General features: G+C 40.8%; 1 protein-coding gene across 3 annotated transcripts in view; it reads right to left on the bottom strand.

Moving 5' to 3' along the window:
- Positions 1-15496, bottom strand: part of abl2 (ABL proto-oncogene 2, non-receptor tyrosine kinase) — a 68567-nt gene continuing 53071 nt past the window's right edge. For 2 of the 3 annotated variants that reach the window (XM_062977774.1, XM_062977775.1), the window contains exons 7-11: positions 14209-14393; positions 13516-13668; positions 11184-11273; positions 9568-9741; positions 1-8448 (exon numbers count right to left, since the gene is read on the bottom strand). In XM_062977774.1, the coding sequence (XP_062833844.1) occupies positions 6749-8448; positions 9568-9741; positions 11184-11273; positions 13516-13668; positions 14209-14393 (2302 nt within the window). In that variant the 3' untranslated portion in view covers positions 1-6748. Of the gene's footprint in view, positions 8449-9567; positions 9823-11183; positions 11274-13515; positions 13669-14208; positions 14394-15496 lie in introns of all 3 variants that reach the window. The other variant, XM_062977773.1, reaches the window with a different exon arrangement.

The raw sequence follows: 15496 nt of genomic DNA, 5'->3' as shown, positions 1-15496 counted from the left end.
TTTGCCAATAAAATATTGCAACTTTTATTTAAAACAAAATGCAACTTGGCAAAAATCTTTGTTGAACAGCCAGAGGTACCACCTCTAAGGGCCCTTATTTACATCAAGTTAACACTGTTTGCAGTTCACAGTCAGGCAATAGTGAGAATTTAAATTAGAAAAAAACCCAAATATATTATAACAACAAATGAAAAACAAAACAAAGTAACAATTGACAACACTGCAAGAGTGGGTTCTTTAGAGTGATCAGCATGTTTTCGGTTTCAACAAAAACTTTCCTCAGTGATTTCAACTATTTGCTAATTAGAGTGCTGGGTTGATTATAGAGTCCTGAAAAGACATTTCCCTGTCCCCTCCCTCCCGCTCCCTCCCCGGATGCCCACCACTTGCACCACACACTCTTGGGCCCTTTGGCCCTTGGCAACTACAGAGAAACTGGGCATAGCTAAGAGGCTGCCCTTCCAGGACACAAGGATAGGCCGTACTCACATCTGATGAGCATTCCTGAAAATATGGCTGTGCAGAGCCAGTACTGAATTAAGAACAGGGGTCAGAAAGTGGTAGTTCGTGAGCCTATCTGGTACTGATCATATTCAGCATTTCTCAGGCTTGCATTCTGAATCAAAGGCATGCTTCAAATGAAAGACTAGGATGATGTTATATGCTCAATGTTCAGAGCATTATGCTCCAAGATAGAACTAGAGGTGGTCAGTATGTCTAGTTACTGTTTAGGGCCACTATATATCATTCCAACAAAGGCAAATTGAATTGTTACATGGAGTGTTCCCATTGAGGACATGACAGAATACAAATCAGAAGAACAAGGAGAAAAGGCATGTCAGGGAGGCAATGCAGACATTCACTCCCCCAAATACCAAGTTTTGAATGCTGAGAAAGCCCCCCCGCAAGATACTCCCCCCCCCCAAAAAAATCCAATTCTCAGTACAGAGGATATGTTCTACTATCTTGGTTACTGTGGCAGAATACTCCTTTGTCACTTTCAAGAAGTAGAACATAAGGCGATAATGAAGCCCTTTTTTCCTTCCCTCTCCTTTTGACAAAACATTCAAATGAATAATGGAGCAAGGACTTCACACTACTGATGCCACTGATCCAGCCCTAGAGACTGTTTAAACTTGTGGCTTGATTTCCAAACTTAGTGCTTTGATCATCTACTACAGGTGATAGATTTTAGAAATATCAAAATTTGCTGCCCATGAAAGTAGTCTCAGGCAGAGTGTCTGGCATAGCATGCTGGTGAACAATGAAACCTTCCTGATGAACATGTACATTATCTACAGACCTGCAAGAGCAGAGGCATTTGTTAAAGTACTCCTTTAAACATCAGTCCTCAATGTAAGGTATACAGCCGTGCCCTTTGCCAATCTTCTGTTGGCTGAAGCTTCCTGTGGAATCTGCTCAAAATCTATTTTTCAAATTATAATTCCCTTCTTGTAACATGGGCACAATCTGAATTAAGGGGCAAGGCTCACTGTCATAATTCCAGAAAATGCAAGCAACAGCAAATCAGCCCTTCTTCCCAACTGTCTCATTAAAAGCATAGCAAATGCTATGTTGAACTGGATACAAACTGTGCAAACCACAGATTTGTTCCTTACATTTCTAATGTGATGCTGCCGTAGGAATCATGTAAGAAAACATTTAAAAGAAAAAAGCACAAATCTTATGATTAGTCAAAACTAAACAGCAGGAAGCAATACATGTCCACAAGACACATACTTAAAATGTTCCAGAAGCACAATTCACTCACAGGAGCGTTCCCACAAATGTTAAACTTTGATCTCAACCCCATGTCATCATGGATTGTACAAACTTCCAGCAAAACAGTGCAAATAGAACAGGCATTGGGTTCCTGGTCACAGTTTCATTTACGAAGATCTCACCTTAAAAAAAAAATGCACGGCCTGTGATTTTAGCAGGGTGTCACTACCATGTATATTTTATCCGCAATATCGCTTTCCCACCAGTCCTTATGGCCCATCTTTATTTCTGCCATTAACTATAACCCCACACAAAGCTACCAAGAACATGGAATAAAGTTGAATAAAGTAGGAAGAAAGGATACAGCGGAGTCATGACAATTATTTGAAAACAAAAAAAAGTGTGTATTTCCCTATCTTGATTTGCTTTGGTATGGATTATCCAGATAGATTAGGTAGACCCCCAAAAATGTTTTTGGCCTCAGGATCATGATCATATCATTTCTGAAAGACCAAAGCAAGGATTTGACAAGTCTCATTGTTTCATTTTTTTAAAAAAGACAACAGCTACTGAACAGAATGAAAAAGGATGTATCCCTCAGATCCCTGTAGCAGCATACTAACAAAGGCAGAAAGAATCAAAGCACAGATTCAATCACAATTTTAAAAAACCCATACATAATTTAGATAAGGCCTGCTTTCTCAACATGGCAGAAATGTCAGACTCTCGCACTGGCAGAAAGTGCACTTATGCCATGCATTTTGAGGCAGTTAACAAAACGCAGCAGTTGAAAAAGAACTCTTCTCAACTGCGTTTAACATTACTACCATTCAAGAGTTAACTACCGGTACTTTAAATATCTGAAATGAATGGTTTCTCTCTTGTGAGCACTGGTGGTAAAAGGAGCAATGCAATCCATAACAACATAATTTAAAATAACAGTTTATGGAGGAACCTTGAACTCTGCACTGGATCTATAGAAAGGAAACAGCAGTACTACTTTTGATCACAAAATATTTTTAAACCAAGGAAGAAGAATGTGGCCTCTAAAGATTGAAGTATTGCAACACTTCGTTGAGGATAGAAGGTTCTGTACATTTACATGGCCACAACTGTGCTTATATGGGAAACATGGGATGCTCCTGTAATATGAGGCTTTGATTGCCACTTCAGAAATTACGTGATACCCAAAACACATATTTGCTCTTTTGAGAACAATCTATGCCTGTAATGCCTATGCTTTGAATATATGGGATGAACCGAAGACACTCCATCTGTTCACTCTGAGACAGTGGTTCTCAACCTGTGGTTTCCCCGATGTTTTGGCCTTTTGGCCTCCCAGAAATTCTAACAGCTGGTAAACTGGCTGGGTTGCTGGGAGTTCTGGGCCAAAACATCTGGGGACCCACAGGTTGAGAACCACGGCTCTAAGAGCTTCTAGTTACATATCTTTCTTGGGTACTGTTTTATTATCCAGGCAGAGGCCACTAGAGATTTTACGGGGGGGGGGGGGGGGGCAGAGAAGAGTTGAAGGAGGAAAACCATTTTCTCTTTTTGCTGGTTATTCCCCCTCTCCATATCCTAAAGAAAGGTTCTTTCCACGACGTGGAACTTTTAAATTTTGTCCAAGTTAGTTATTAAATGATTAATCAAATAAGTGTTTTTCAGCAAATATGTATCACTGGCAAGCCTTCTAAAAATGTAACATTACATTCAATGATGAAGAGAGATAATAAACTATAGCCGTTGTGTTTGGAATGAACCAGAAGGAAAGTTCTACTTCAGTAATCCCAAGAAACATTACAGAAGTCAGGATGACATGCGGTTGTACTGTAACTTGGCATTCAGCAAGATGACTGCAGATGTTAGACAACATGTGGCAGATATATCTGAACTACAGAAAGCTAGTTCACAATTATGCACTGGGGAAGTCCCATCCCCCTCGCCCCGCCCCACATATACACTAATAGCAACCTCAATTCTCCAGATGTTCTTGCTGAATCAAAATAGTAGTGCCAACACACACAAGAGAGGAGTTTCCATAATTTCCACAACTTTAAAAATACATACCGGAGGGGGGGTGTCAAAAGAAAACCCCTAAACAGTCCAATGAGGGCTGAGCATGCTCAGTGACCAGGGAATGATGAAGGACTGTTTGGGGAGTGGGGTTAGTGGGAATGGAGGGTATGAGACTCTGAAACCAAGCACTGCCCAGTGAAGTTTTTTTTCAAGACACCTGTGCCCTGCTTAGTGGCCCCTGCTTTTCTTCTTCCAGATCCTCAAGAAAAGTTTACCACTCAGGAGAGAAAAACGGGGAATCAATGGAAGGAGAAATATTCAGGACAGTTTCCCATTAGTTATTTTTCATTACATGCATATAAAGTAGAGTCTCACTTATCCAACGTTCTGGATTATCCAACGCATTTTTGTAGTCAATACATTGTGATATTTTGGTGCTAAATTGATAAATACAGTAATTACTACATAGCATTACTGCGTATGGAACTATTTTTTCTGTCAAATTTGTTGTATAACATGATGTTTTGGTGCTTAATTTGTAAAATCATAATCTAATTTGATGTTTAATAGGCTTTTCCTTAATCCCTCCTTATTATCCAACATATTCGCTTATCCAATGTTCTGCCGGCCCGTTTATGTTGGATAAGTGAGACTCTATTGTAATTTGTAGCCAGTCCTCCAAGCCTTCATGTGCCCAGTTTTAATTCAGTGAGCCTGCATTGTAAAGCAATCTGGTCCCTTTAATTTTTTTCAACATCATGCACCTATTAGAGCAACAAATAATTTGTCAGAGTTAATGCCATTCTAGCTCTCCAATAAACTCCCCAAAGTGTGGCAAATGTACTGGGATTCAATATAAAAAATAAATTGCACAACATAAAAATTATATCTCATCTCAATATTTTAAATAAAAAAAATGTTATGTTTCATAAAGTTTAAGGTGCAGAGCAAATCAAACCTTGAAAATATCTGACCGATTGTGCTAACACAGGCTAAGAAAGTAGTGATAAATCTGGCTGATTTTTTGAGTGTGCGATAAAAGGGGTATATGGCTCCCAAACCAAAAATTCCCTCCTTCACCAGCAATAATATATTGGAGAGACACTTAGCCTGGAGCAAAAGACCCTTTCAGTAGGTTTCTGAGAACAAGCACTTCCCATGCCATATACATTATTCACCACAAAAAAACTTGACACACTTTTAACCTTTCAGTGTAGCTAACTCAGCCGTAGCAAAAGACAGAAATACCACTTTGTGAGGGAACAGTTTTGACATGCTGTACTGGACATAAGTGAGGTTTCATGTTCTTGTGTTGCTTTAAAGAGATGTCTCATGAATAGCAGCATACTGTAGACTTACATAGACTTCTATAAATTAAATCAAACACACACATAATATGTGGGTATTGTCAAAAGCAAGGATTTCCTGAGGGGAGTGGGATGAATAGCTGAAGTCAGAATGTGTAAGCAAGGCTTGCTTCTGACTTACCTGGCAACAGTGGTTGGCATATCGGGGGCATCCCCCGTCCCACCATACAGACATTTTGATACTGCAGGTGTTCCATAGGGATACTTAATTTCCCCTCGTCAGAAAGAGAGGTGTGACAGTAAAATGGGCACCTGCAGCACGAAAAACTCTTTTTCTGAAGGGAAAAATGGGTGCAAACAGATCTCTACCAAATGAAGACCATCATCTCCCCCCACCTCCTGCCTGAACTGAGCTCCATAACTTGATGGTCTTTACCAGAATTTTAAGTGTGCAAAGCAAAAGGGGGCACACTCCCACCCTGTTACATTGTTCCACCTCCAGTAATGCTACATATTTAAGGTTATTTCCTGGTAACCAAAATGCACTAAAATTCTGAACAGAGCAAAATATCTAGATTTGAGTACGAATTGTGAATATCACCACTGTTGCCCTAATGTAGACATTCTTGCCTTGGGTTCCCTCGACAACTATAGCTGGATTAAGATGGGCATTTGAAAAAAGGAATGTAGAGAGCAGCAGTAGCAGCATTCTGCAATGCCGTTGATCCAAGGGTGGCCCTTCAAGGCTTATTGAAGGAGAAGGAGCCAGTGTTACACCAATCTTCAAAAACAAACAGAATTTAACAGCTTTTGGACACATGCTGGTTAGTTTGTGCTACAGCTTCAAACCACTCAAGTGATTTCCAGAATAGACACCTATGCTATACTACCCAAAAATTAATGATAGCCAGTTCGAGTGCAGGGTGTGATTGTGTGAAATCGCAAATCTGCCCAACTATCACTGCAGACGCTGTGAGCGAGTGAACGTGTGTGGGGTAAAAGATGTGAGGACAATGACAAAAAAGGATGTGTTTCATACATCAGCTCATCTTTTGTTTTTGTATTTCTGATTACAGCAGCACGATGCACTGTGGAAGTTCTGCCAGGTGGGCTAGTGCATCAACTTCCCGAATTTCCATATGTTGATTTAATGCAATGGGCCTTCTCCAAAATTAATATATTCGCTCTTGGGAAGGTCCGTCAAAACTCCAGTTTCAACGGAGCCTCTGAACTTCTCTGCCAGGATCTCGGGAAATCAAACATGCAGTAGTGCAGAAAAGGATCCCTGACCCCTCCATCAACCATTATGGTCAGTTGGGCACAGCAGCTCTTCCCAAAACAAAGGCTCTGTTGTCAGTTTGTCAACCTGCTGGAAGCTGGAAGACAGCACAAGCTCCCCTTGTGCAGGTGCACTTTCCAGCCAGAGCAAATTCTTAACATTCTTCCTTCTTGGCTGCAACTGTCTGACCCCTTGAGGCTTGGAACCCTCCCCTCCGTCCCATGTACTGAGATGAACCTGTAAACATGAGAGCTCAGTGATCTGAGGTACTTCACATAAAACTTACTCAAGTATCAGTCTCTCTTTTCAAAATCATCAATGGAGGAGAAAACAACACACACATATTAGAAGTAGTCACCCCGACTCTTCGCCCTCCACTTGGTGTACATTTTCCCCTCCTAACCAGATTATTTGACAGTAGCTACCTCTGGACAACATCACTGATTTCTTGAACACAAGACAATAAGTTATTAAGTACAGGACTCGCCCCAGGCACACTAGCAGCCGTCGAGGACACCTGCAGTTCCTGCAGGCTGAGTTCCAGTTTGCTCACAGCTTCCCGGAAGGCAAACTTGTTGCGTGTTTGGGGAATGCAGTCCACGTAGCCTGAGCAGTAATCTAAGAGCTGGTGACCAGTGTCCACCAGGTGGCTGTTTGTGGTGGGCTCTGCAATGGCACTTGAAAGAAGATCTGCACATTCCAAAAGTGCCTCTTTGCTGATTTTGTCTGCTGAGATTCTTTCTGCTGTCTGTTTGGTCTTTCTCAGCGCGACTTTGGCTCCTGCTGTGCCGTTGGCCATTTTGGCAGGCGAAGTGGATGATAAGGACAGAGGCACTTGAGGTGGAGGCATAATGGGCCTTCCAGCTTTCCCACTAGCAGGTGCCACTGCTGTCTTTTTGCTGCCCTCACTGGATCCCTGCCCTTGCTGGACCAGTGCTCCATTATTCATTTCATCTGCTGCATCTGAGCAAGCGGGAGGCTGATGCAGGAGCCTCATGATGGGTGGTGGTGGAGGAGCACATTTTGGTTTTATCCGTCTGGGCCTGTCACTGGAAGCAGTGGCCTGATGCTCAGATAAGAGCTTGAATCGATTCCCCTGAGAGTCTGTGCCAATGAGCTGCACTTCAGCTGGAGTATGCTTTAGAGTGGGTGAGATGAGGACGGGCACTTTGTGATTGTGAGTAGTTGGAAGTGAGACTGCAGCCTTGGCTGGAGAAGGCCAGCTTGCCTTCTCTTCACCTTCGACTGACCCTTGCCGTGTCCCACTGTTCTTCTCTTTGCTCTTCAGGCTTCCTGTTGCCGTTGACCCCTGACAATCTTTTTCTGAAGTAGCCGTATCTACGGAAGAGGTCTTGAGGGGAACAGCTCCTCTTGACAAAAGCTTAGCTTTTGGCCTGTCTCTGGTCAAAGTGGGGACTTCTTCACACCTTTTAGACAGCAGATCACTGGACTTGCCTGCATTCTCCTCTGGCTGAGAGGAGATGGATACTGTCCTCTCCAGCTGAACTTTGGATCTGTGGCAATTTCGGGGGAGGGTCATTGCCATTCTCTCTTGCTCAGGAAGACCTGAGGACATTGACGATGTTGAATTGGACCGGGGGAAAGGTTTGGACACTTCTTCAGCACCAGCAGTCCTTCCAGTGCGTAAACCCAGTGTCTTTTTAATCAGCCGTGGAGTGAAGAATCCTGTGAGGCCTGACCACCCGCTACCAGTGCCCGTGCCTCCACCACTACTAGTGCTGCCTCCGCCACCATCCTCACCATAGAAGTTCCGCTGTGCAAAACCTCCAACATAGCACTTGGAAGAGCAAAGGGTCCCATCCTGCTGGGAGGAGGTAAATGAAAATCCATCAATGTGTTGCAAAGGACCAGCTCCTGAAAAGTTACCTGTCAACTCATACTTCTTGTGAGGTTGATTTTCCATCTCACGGAATGAGCTGCTGCGTTTTGGAGGTGTTGGGGCATTTTTTTTCTTCATAAAAGAGCTAAAAAAACCACCTTTTCTGTCTCTAGTAAAAGTTGTCTCTCTAGTGTCCTCTAGAAGGCCACTGGGGGACTTGTCTCTCTGCTTGCGAGGTAGTGCTGGGGATCCACTGGTCTGCTGTGTGCTTCTAATAAAACCTGGAGAAAGGGAGAGAGAATATACACTTGCCACTATAGAGTCAAGGTACTTATGCAGGCTGGAACTATAATTCAACAAAGTAATACAAAGCAGTTTGTCTAGTCTAGGTAGCCTTATTGCACATTGTCAGGTGGCAACTACACACCGTTTGGATTTCCCATAGATTTTAACAATAATGCAGACAGCCATATCAGAATCCCTGCACCTATCTTGCTTTTTATCTCACAGGAGAAAACTTGCAGACAGGCATAGTGTGCTTGTCACTTCTCTCAAGGAAGAAAGCAGATAGGAGAACTATATTAGTAGCCTCCACTTTTGAGATGTGGGGACCTTTATCATTTTCATCTCTATCTAAGTTTATAGCCCAATATTCTGTATCAACCTTGACTGAACAACACTACTGTCTCCTCTCACCTTTCTTCTTTCCTCAAAATCACCTGTCCCCAATATTCATTTCACTCTTCCCCATGAAGAGATAATCACAGAGTGCTTTGTCTTTTTCTAAATAAAGAAAAGCAAGGGATCTCCATATTTGAGAGCTACTTCTTTACTATTTGCACTGGAAATGGAAATGGCAAAATGCACTGCAACCTCCAGCATGTTGCCTAAGCTGATTCTTATTTCTGAAAAATGCAATGGTCGCTATGAATGTGAGCTTAATTACAATTCTTAATTCTCTTTGATCTTTTTTTAAAATCCTGTTCCATCCCCATCTTTGCATACCTAGAATGGTCCAACTTGTGACTGAGCAAATACAAGGTTGCCTCCTTTGATCACAAAGACCAACTGTGTCTGTCTGCCATGGATATGGACAATGTGTGAGGTACAGACTTCTTCGCCTCAAAACTTCTCAAATCCGCTGTGGACAAGGTTGGGGAAATTTACCATCCGGGCAGGGAAGGGAACATTTTGTGTCATGAGTAACAGTGCCAGTTTGTGCAACATCAGGCGTCCTCAATGAAAGAACCAGCTCCCAAAAGAAGAATGTGGTGCATTCAGCTTCTGGTTAGTCCCTTCTTGGCATCAAGACATTCAAGGACCAGAGTGTAAATACCAGCTAACATGTTTATGAAGAAGCAGTACCTATATAGTCTTATATTTTTGCTTGCACAGCATACCTGGTGCAGAACTGGAAGGAGAATGTTCTACAGCTTCCTGGGTTCCTTCAATATTCTCTTTATTTTCTGCTTGTTTTTTCAAGGTTCGTGTTTTGGAAGGAAGCATGGGTAAACGGGGCAAATACGGAACTATGGATGAAGAGGAAGCTGTTCTTCCAAGTTCTTCTGCCACTTCTGTAAGAAACATCAGGGGAATAGTTGGAACAGAGAGCAGCAAGGGAAGAGGAAAGCAGATCTGGGTGCTAACGAGAGGCACTGGACAAGGGAAAAAGAAACATCACTGAGAGATTCAGCAAGCATAGAAAGAGATCAATGTTAAGAATCTCAAAATGCCAAAACAGCAACATAGTTATGTTAGAGAAACAAAAATTTGGTACTCTTTCTCAGCAAAGCTCCAGTAGAATGCTCTACAAAGACTAAGCAGTTAAATATTATGGCTTTTACAGAAGCAAGCTATTTGTCCTAGTAGAAAGACTATCATTTGTTAATCAGAAAAATTAACAAATGAAAAGAGAATATAGAAATGGAATCATGTTTGGGCTCCTCATGTTCTTAGGTCTTATGCAATGGGAGATAAAATTAGAAAATTGGTATATGTGTGTGAGAGAGAGAAAGAGAGAGAATGAAAATATGCATGTGAGTGGCATACATTCTGAATTGGGGTAGAGTGGGATAAATGCTGCTGCTCCCACTTCTGGATCTTGCGAAATGTTGGGTACAAGAGTCCACTCTCTCTTAACGTTATCCCTTTTATGGGCAGACTGTGATTCATGCCACAGAGAACATTCACTTTTTGTGACAATTATTACAAGTATTTTCTTCTTCAAAATTCTGAAGAAGGCCATGTTTAATTTCCCAAGATACCTGATATTGGTTCAAATTCAATAGTAAACCACGTTTAGTGTTAAAGATGAACAAGCATGAGCCATCAGCTCACATGCTCCTCCACCCTTTTCTGGTTTGTGAATTGCTGGGGTTTCCCAGATTCAAATGTAATAAAACATGAGCAATGTTCCAACGTTTCTCCTGCTGCATACAAGCAAAATAAAGAAGAGAGTGCCAACCCACGCTTCCACCTGCTTGTGCATATTACGGTTTAGTGTTAGGCTAAAGAAGACAGAAATGTAGCACATCCATTTCCAGTTAGAAATCAAGTGATCGGTTTAAAGAAAGATATAAGGAAAACTGTCAACTGCCAGAAAAGCAGGGGAGAAAAGAATCACAGGCTCATAAAGTTGCAAGACACAAAAGAGCCATCCAGGAATATACAATCTAATCATTCCCAATGAATAGCCATCAAGACTGATTAAAAATATCCAGAGAAGGAGGCTCCACCACACTCCAAGGCACCATATTATATTGCCAAACAGCTATTGCCATAATATTCAGGTAGAATCTCTTTTCATGTATTTTGAATCCATTGTTAGTCTCTGAAGCAGTAGAAAACAAGCTTGCCTCCTTCGTAACATGCATACATTTCAGCATTTTGTTTCAGAAGAAAAATAAGTTTGCATGGCAGGAGGTTGGACTAGATGGCTCTTGCAGTCTTCCAACTCTATGCTTCTTTGATTCTAAGTACAGAACATTGGAAGTAAAAGAACAAAAAAAATTCTCACCTTCAGAGATGCTGGAATCATGGAACATGGTTTCAAAGGCTTGATGAGTCTCAGCAAATGAAGGCCTGTCTAGAGGGTTCCATTTCCAGCCTACCACATAACAGAAAATGTGAACATCACCTCAGTGTGTGTAGAAAAAAAAAAAAACATTTGCCAGTAATGTACAGCAACAGTATCACTATTCACACAGAATGTATCACACAAGAAGGGCCGCTTCCACTGCTACTTTTAAATTGCAATGTTCCTGAGAACCATGATGTCACATATTCCTTAAAACGGTTAAATAAGATTTTATGAATGTTAAGAACTATGTAGTACAATCAACAAGTATTAATTGGCCCAGAATTATTTTTACCAGGAAAAAAGGAGGAAAAAAAATACCATCTCCTCTCTACTATGTGATTTACTCAAGTTTTCCCATCCTTTTTCTGAAAAAGCTTTAGTTTCAATATGTAGGGAAATTATTTTATCTGTTCCTTTACAACTCTTGACTGTTGAGGTGTAGCAGAACTATACCCAGCATTTTAAACACAACTACATCCAAACCCCTATGATGTCGTTATAACCTAACCATGATCATTAATTTAATAACTTCATGACTGGATTACGATAACATGATCCATATGAAGCCATCCTCTGAAAGTGTTATGAATAGTCTACTACACAGCATTTGGCTATTAAGCTACTATATGATGCAGGGTACCCTGAATGTATAACTGTAATACACAATTATTTATTAACTTCTAGGTACAACTTAAGATATTCATTCTGGAGTGGTTGGGATCCTGTGGGACATTTGGTTGTGGTACTAATTCTGTGGAATAATTTCCTAATCCCAGGAATGAAGATCTTTAATTGCCAAATTACGATCTAGCTTTTCAGAGAGGCCTTTGACGTGAGCTGTTCTATATTCTTGTCTGCTTTTTATGTAAGAATATTTTTTTCTGATACCTTAAGCTATGTGCACAAGTTTTTCTATCCCTAATATGAACCATGTTAATCTGCCCTGATTCCTGCCCCCTTGAGCAAAGGTTCTGACTGTGATTGTTCATTTTACTTATTGTTAATTTTAACTGAATTGTTTGTTTTGTTTTAACGATGAGTTTTTACTGTATCAAGTTATTGTATATTGTATGTTGTTTTGCACTAGTTGGAAACCGTCCTGAGTCCCTTCGGGGAGATAAAAGTTTTATTATTGTTATATTATTATTATTGCTGTGTTTAGTTTTGATACTGCTAAGGATTATTCTTCTATATTCTGCTATCTCTGTACTAGTTTTATTATATCTCATTATTTCAATGCTATTTTATTTTGGGATTTAAATTATGCACTTTTCTTTGGAAAAGAAGGGTATATTTTGCAATAAATAAACATTGTAACATTGCAATAAACAAACATGTGCAATCCCTTACCAATAATTTAAAAGAGTGGATTTGCACTTTGCACTATTGTAACAGGGAGGGCTGATGATTTCACTGTCCTTCCTGCCATGACCTCATTCTTGTGAAATCACAGCCTAATGCAGACTCAAACCAGCATATACCTGGTCAAGGTTTTCCCCCTAAAATGTATCATTTTGTATTTCTGTATTACCAATCTCCACAATTCTGTTGCCCAGCTTGGAAACTCTTAGGGCTTTACCAGCCTTAATCTATAAAGATGGCATTTGTTAACCTGAACTCCAGATCCGTATAAGTTCTTACAAACCTTCCATCTTTTTCTGCTTTCTGGCTTTTAGGAGGGTCCAGGGATAATTGTGCCTTTTGTAAATTTCAAGGCTTTGATCAACAGATTTCCTAAAACCTGTGCTTTAAATTTGTTGGAAGACTAATAATTGATGTGTTATTTTATGGTTGGCTATTTAAGAAAAAAAAATACATAATCAAGGAGCTACAGTGCAGATGTATGCTCCCTTGGTCAGCATTGCACTCATGCAAGTTTCAACCCAATGTTTTCAGCAGAAATACAACTTTTAGGATCTTTCCCACTGTCAGCATGAGGTCACAAACTCACTGTGCTTTTCCTGATGCTATCCAATCTACTGCATTAGGGACCATGGGTCTATGTTGCACAGAAATCAGTATCTGTAGACCACTCAAGCCATTGTCCCTGTTATTTTCTTTATGGAATATATAAACTAGTAACAATTCTCCAGAAACTGTTTGTGAACAAGGAAATGGTTGCAAATTACCAGAGTTATTGACACTTAGAGGTAAAACAATAAATGATAGTTGAGACGGTAGGATAGCAAGACCATATGCTACTACATTTCCTCTCATTACCTAATTTGCACTTTGCTTCTAGAAGTAAAAATAAGAACACAATACTCACATGCTCTCATGAGTTCATAGACCTTTGGGGGACAACCTTCAGGCTGTTCCATTCGATAGCCCTTTTCCAGCAGATCATAAACCTGAGAGAGGTCAATGCCAGGATAGGGTGACATTCCATAGGTGGCAATCTCCCATAACAAGACTCCAAAAGCTGCAAATTAAACATTGTTATTTTAAGTCAGATCTTTCTTCATTGACTACTTAAGGGAGAAAAAATTAGATGCTGAAGATCATTTTGGCTGATTTCCTTTTTTGGATGTGGCAACCTAACTCAGATGAAATATATTAAGCCATTATCTATGAATAAGACAGAAGGACAAAAATCAGGTCATATAATAGGTGAAGCATTTTTTCTAGCCTTTGGGGGACTGGGTCTTAATTAAAACAAGGTAGGATGTTTACCCACCAAAAATATTAAAAAATTCAAGATATAATTCACAGTTACATTGCTTTTTGGGACTGCACAGTCTCAACTAAACCATGACCATCAAGTTATTACCCCTAGTTTTTGCTAACAGTATATATCAGCCATCTGAACACTTGGGAGGTGATCAGTCTTTGAGGCATTAGCTTTTGAACTGAGGTTTAGAGACTACCGCAAGCCCTGCAAATATAGGTATTGACAACCCTACATTAAAGCTCAGATTTACACAACTAGAGAGACTATATACAAATGTTTTTCTTGCCTTACCCCAAACATCAGATTTGATTGAGAATGTGTTGTATGCCAGACTCTCGGGTGCTGTCCATTTGATAGGGAACTTTGCTCCAGCATGAGCTGTGTATGTGTCTCCAGTCATCAGTCTGCTTAATCCAAAATCAGCCACTTTCACCACATGATTTTCTCCAACCAAACAATTACGAGCCGCAAGATCCCTGTACAAGAAAAATAATTACAAAATTACAACTACAAAAGGCAATCCAAAAGTGATGCACGCCATTTTAAAAAATCCTAATTTTATTCTACATCTTTACTATTTATACAGTACCTTGATATATGCTTTAGGAACAGAATGTCACTTTTCCACATAATCCCTATCCCTTTCAACAGCCTTACACCACCTTGGAACTAGGGCCTGTATGCCTGCACAGTAAAACTCTGGATTGGCTTGTCTGAGCCACTGTTTAGCAGCTGCCAAAAGGGCATTGTCTTCAAATTTTGTTCCATGCAGGGAGTTCTTCAGTTGGTGAAGAGGTGGCAACCTATCTTTGAGACCGCATCTCCTTCTATGAACCGGTATGGGCACGAAGATCTACAAGGGAGGCTCTCCTTTCAGTTCCACCTCCAACTCAAGTGCTGTTGGTGGGGACGAGAGAGGGCCTTCTCGGTGGTTGGCCCCCCAACTTTGGATTACCCTCCCGAGGGAGATTAGGCTAGCCCTCACTCTCTAAGTCTTCCATATACAATTGAAGACGGCTTTTTCAACAAGCTTTTGACCATGTTTAGAATCCCTAAATCAGTGGTTCCCAACCTTTAGGCCTCCAGGTGTTTTGGACTTCAGATCCCACAATTCCTAACTGCTAGTAGGCTGGATGGGATTTCTGGGAGCTGAAGCCCAAAACAACTGAACGTAGGACCTAGAAAAGTGGTTCTCAACCTGTGGGTCACCAGGTGTTTTGGCCTGCAACTCCCAAAAATCCCAGCCAGCTTACCAGCTGTTAGGATTTCTGGGAGTTGAAGGCCAAAACATCTGGGACCCACAGGTTGAGAACCACTGACCTACAGATTATTTCACCATACACTTTATGAGACTGATATTGATTGCAGTTGATCAGTTATTTTATACCTGCAGCTACTAATCTTAACCAGGGGGTTTTGTGATGTTTATGTTGGTTGTTATACTTTTTTGTTATTGACTTTGCACTTTTTGTATCCTGCTTGTTTGCACTTTTGAGTGCTTTGTGAACCGCCCTGAGCCACTTCTGGGTGGTGGGGTATAAATAAGTTTGATTATGATGATGATGATGATTATTATTAT

This window comes from Anolis carolinensis, chromosome 4, assembly GCF_035594765.1.
Source record: "Anolis carolinensis isolate JA03-04 chromosome 4, rAnoCar3.1.pri, whole genome shotgun sequence".
Lineage (NCBI taxonomy): Eukaryota > Metazoa > Chordata > Lepidosauria > Squamata > Dactyloidae > Anolis > Anolis carolinensis.
This window is presented reverse-complemented; position numbering and strand designations above follow the sequence as displayed.